Here is a 4110-nt window from a genome sequence, read left to right on the forward strand (position 1 = left end):
TAATACGGCCGGAAATTATTGCCGCCGATCTGAAACTCAGAAAAGAAAAAAAGAAGATGCAGTAAACGCTTCTCACTGTGTCTGACTCTGAACTGAACAGCTTCACACTACCAAGAAGAAAAAAATCAGAAGATAATGAAGAAGGGAATGACGTCATCGAGCTGGTGGTGGTTCCGCCCGCCGCGAGCACCGCCAGGGTCACGACGCGTGATGCCGAACGTCACCTTCACAGACTCGGTTAGACTTCTGTAGTCAGATCGCTCCCAACGGTGGCCTCTACGCCGGAACCCTAACCGGGAAGGTAGCCGCGCTGGAAAATAGCTACGGTCGGACGGTTGCATGTGCGAAGGGGAGTGCGGATGGTTCGGGTGGTCGTCGGAGAAACCTACGAAGGTGAGTTTTCCACCGGAAAAATGCACGGAGCCGGAATATTTGTCAGAGCTGACGGAGCACATACAAAGGCTCGTGGACGCACAATTTGCAAGAAGATGAGGTCAAAGAAGCTCACATAATTTACTTTTTACTTCTATCTTGAATTTGAGAATTTCTTAAATTTGTGGTTGATTTTTTCATAAAATTGATTATTATTTCTGTTTTTGGGGTTTTTGGGGTCTTCTGGTTCCTTTTTGGATTATTATCTCTGTTTGATCTACTTTTGTCATTGGAGACAATGGTTTTTCTTTCTGATTTGACCAAACTGCTTTACACATCGCTCTCATGTATGCTCAATGTGCTTTTTATACTCCTCTTTGCACCTACTTTTCCAGCATTCACTAGCCACAGGTTCCTTACCTGTTCAGTAGAATATTTGCTGGTGTTTTCACACTTCATGATTACAAATTTGAGATGAAGCATTTCTTGATTAAATACATCCAATTTTGAATATTGACCCCGGCAATTTTGATATGATCCCCAGTTGTTACCTAAACGTTACTCTCTTATTACACTTTCAAACAATGTTCTTCATCTTACTTTTAACATCCCTTTTATCCAGAATTACTCTCAGCTTCTCAAATTTAAATATGGACCTCCCAATACACGTTAGTTAAGACCACGTCACCATCTTCTATGCCACGTAGTAATGAATTTTTCAATCTGAGGCGCGTAATACTTGGATTTATAATTCTAAGCTATCCTTTTCCTTTGTTAAATGACATTGTATAGTCCGTCTGAGAAGCTTGTTTTTCCAATATGTTCTAATATTTTCTATTCTTTAATTACAGGTACAGAGAAAGTGATTTAATTAAACTTGACATATTGATAAATGGTGACAGTGTGGAGCCATTGGCTATGATTGTCCACAGAGATAAGGTAATTATTTTGCAGTCTATACATGGTTTGGAGATAAATATCTGACCCTCTAGAAATTTTAATTAATATAAATTGATTCTGAATTTATAGATATATTAAGGGATCAAATTTGATTGGAAAAAATAATTGCTGTGTTAATTTCACTGCCTATTTTTTGGGTTGGAGAGGGAAAAAGAGGAGGGGAGGGGAGAGGGAGGGAGTTAACCATTCATCAGGTGCATTGCAGTTGTTTAGCTGCACGTGTTCAAGCACGTGAAAGTGAAAAAAAAAATATATATCAAGTAATCCTATGAGTTTCTGCACTACAGTTTTAAAGAATACCTTCAGTAGTTGAATATTTTTGAGATTCTGTTTAATAAATTTTGGTGTTTGATCTTGACATGGTATTACATATTTCATCATGAAATAGTGAGTGGTTCAAGTTTTTCAGCTTCCATTCTTCATAGTTAAGCTGAATTATCAGTGTTGACAAATGAGCTTGTCCATACTGTAAGCTGAAGGGGCTGATATGATATGAGTAAACTTTTTCTATATGGGCACTTTAGTCCCTAAACTTACAAACTGTAAGACAGATCAATTGTTTTTTGTGAGTTTTGGTTGTTTGGAGGAGGGACTTAAATATCTCATTTTGTAAGTTTTAAGGACTGATCTATCTCGTAGTTTTTAAATTTAGGAACTACCGGTTTAATAAACAAAGATCCGGGACTGAAGTGGTCACTCAAGAGAGTTTGAGGACTACTTTGATATAGTTGGTCCTTTATATTTGAACCCTGAATCCAAGAGTATCGAGTCCACTATTTAGCAAATAAGGAGGCTTAAATAATTTGCAATTTGAATTCTGATTGTGTCAAGTCTCTTCTTTAACATGTTCAGGTTTTCTCTATCGTGTTCTCCATTTTGAAAATGAATGTTCCTTCCATGTATATCTTATGAACAATATTTTGCATGACAAAGTTTCACTTTGATTCCCTTGCCTTTCTGGTTGCCTGGGTTGCTGTTTGACAATTTTTTTCACATTCGATGTCATTTTTCTAGGTGGCGACATTTCGAGGAAAAAGAAGTTACTTAAGAAACAGGTACTGCCCGATTGATCTAAGTTGATAGTTTTAGTTATCAATCAAGATAGCATCATGCATTCACCTTAAATAGTATTTCTTCCTGTATCAAAGAAAATGACAGGGAAACACGAAACTGGTTTCATAGCAAGTTGATGTTACTGTTATTTTTTAAGATTGTTCATAATGGTATGATTCTCTTTCTGCTGTCAGGCTGAAGGAAAGAAAAGGATGAAGTCCATTGGTAAAGTTGATGTGCCTCAAGAAGCTTTCATGGCGGTTTTGAAATTGGAAAAGGAGGTGATATGATCACGTATACATGTAACGTAAGTTGCAGCATTATCTGAAATTTGTAAATATAAAGTGAAAATTCAAAACCTTGATGTATTACTGCTTTGGTATAACGGTCCAAGTATTGTCCTTCAATGATTTTAAGCTGCATACAGTGCAAGATTTTGTGATTTTGACTCGGTTCCCTTAAGGGAGGAAAAAAAGAAAAAAGTTGAAACGTAGCACAATTATTCTGTCAGGTAGTGTTGATCATATTAAGATTTTGGTGGCTACTCTGATAAAGTTGTGTTTTTCATTTTGTGGTTGTTATTGATTTAAAAGCGTATCACTAAAAGTATTGCTTAAAGAGAAAGTGTTATCCTTAATCGTTGACTTGGCTCTGATACCAATTTTTCAATTTCGACTTTTCTTTTAATTTTTCTTTCGAAATTTCTTCTATCTCTTTATATTTTGCTTCGAATAAGTTTATAATTTGTATAGATTTAATTGGCGGTGCTTTATTCAAAGGATTTTGATAGAAATAATTTGCAACTTCATAATCTAAAGTATTAACCATTTCTGCAATTTCTCTTATATTTGTTATATGATTATTTATTACTAATCCTTGATATATATTTATAATTCTGATTTCATATTTATAGTTTTTTAATTCTGTTCTAATTTCTATCATAATTATAATATCGTAATATGTTTTCCAGACATTTATAAATTTCTTAAATTTAATTCTAATTTGTTTATATTTATTCTTATTTCTATCTTTTTTATTATAAAGTTATCAATTTCGATCTGAAAATTATTTAATTCTCTTTTATACTCCTCTATTTTATTTTTTAATTTTCTTTTTATTTTATTTTCTGGTTTTTTAATCTTTTTATGCCTCATGAATTAGGTAATCTTATTATAATTCCTAAAAATAGTTTTGTTTAACATTATTTATTTTAGAATTTCTGCAAACTCTATCATTGATTCATCACTATTTTCCAGAGATTCTATTAATTTTTCTAGCTCTTCAACTTCTCTTTTTAACTTGTTATAGATTATTTTTAGAGCTTTAAATGCTCTTTGATTTATTTCAGAAAACTGTAAATAATTCAAACGATTTTCTCTTTCAAAGAGCTCTTGTTTCTTATCTTGATAAGTTACATATATTTCTTCCTTATTTATTGTCATAATTTAGTATTTAGGGTTTCATTTAGTTTTTCGACCTTTTTTGTTAATTCTTTTATTTCAGAGTTTTCCTCTTTAATCTTTAATTTAGATAAACTTAAAGGACTATTAATTTTAGATTCCCTTGTTTGAAAATTTGATGATCTCCTTGATGGTTCTTTTAATAATAGAACTGGGTTTTCAATAGCTTTATATTTTGGTATTTCTGTTTTTACAATTTTCTGAAATAATTCATCGACATAAATTCTTTCTCTATTTTTAAATATTATACTATGATGGCTATTTG

The 4110-nt window shown here is 32.8% G+C and overlaps 1 protein-coding gene across 1 annotated transcript; it reads left to right on the forward strand.

The window, feature by feature from the left end:
• On the forward strand, nt 1-2869 carry LOC107611752 (uncharacterized). Its single transcript, XM_021110137.2, has 4 exons — nt 1-493; nt 1224-1311; nt 2347-2387; nt 2580-2869. Exons 1-4 carry the CDS (start codon nt 360-362, stop codon nt 2599-2601), a joined length of 285 nt encoding a protein of 94 aa, XP_020965796.1. The 5' UTR covers nt 1-359; the 3' UTR covers nt 2602-2869.
• Nucleotides 2870-4110: the final 1241 nt, after the last annotated feature.

Source organism: Arachis ipaensis, chromosome B8 (assembly GCF_059453495.1).
Source record: "Arachis ipaensis isolate K30076 ecotype BB chromosome B8, ASM5945349v1, whole genome shotgun sequence".
Classification (NCBI taxonomy): domain Eukaryota; kingdom Viridiplantae; phylum Streptophyta; class Magnoliopsida; order Fabales; family Fabaceae; genus Arachis; species Arachis ipaensis.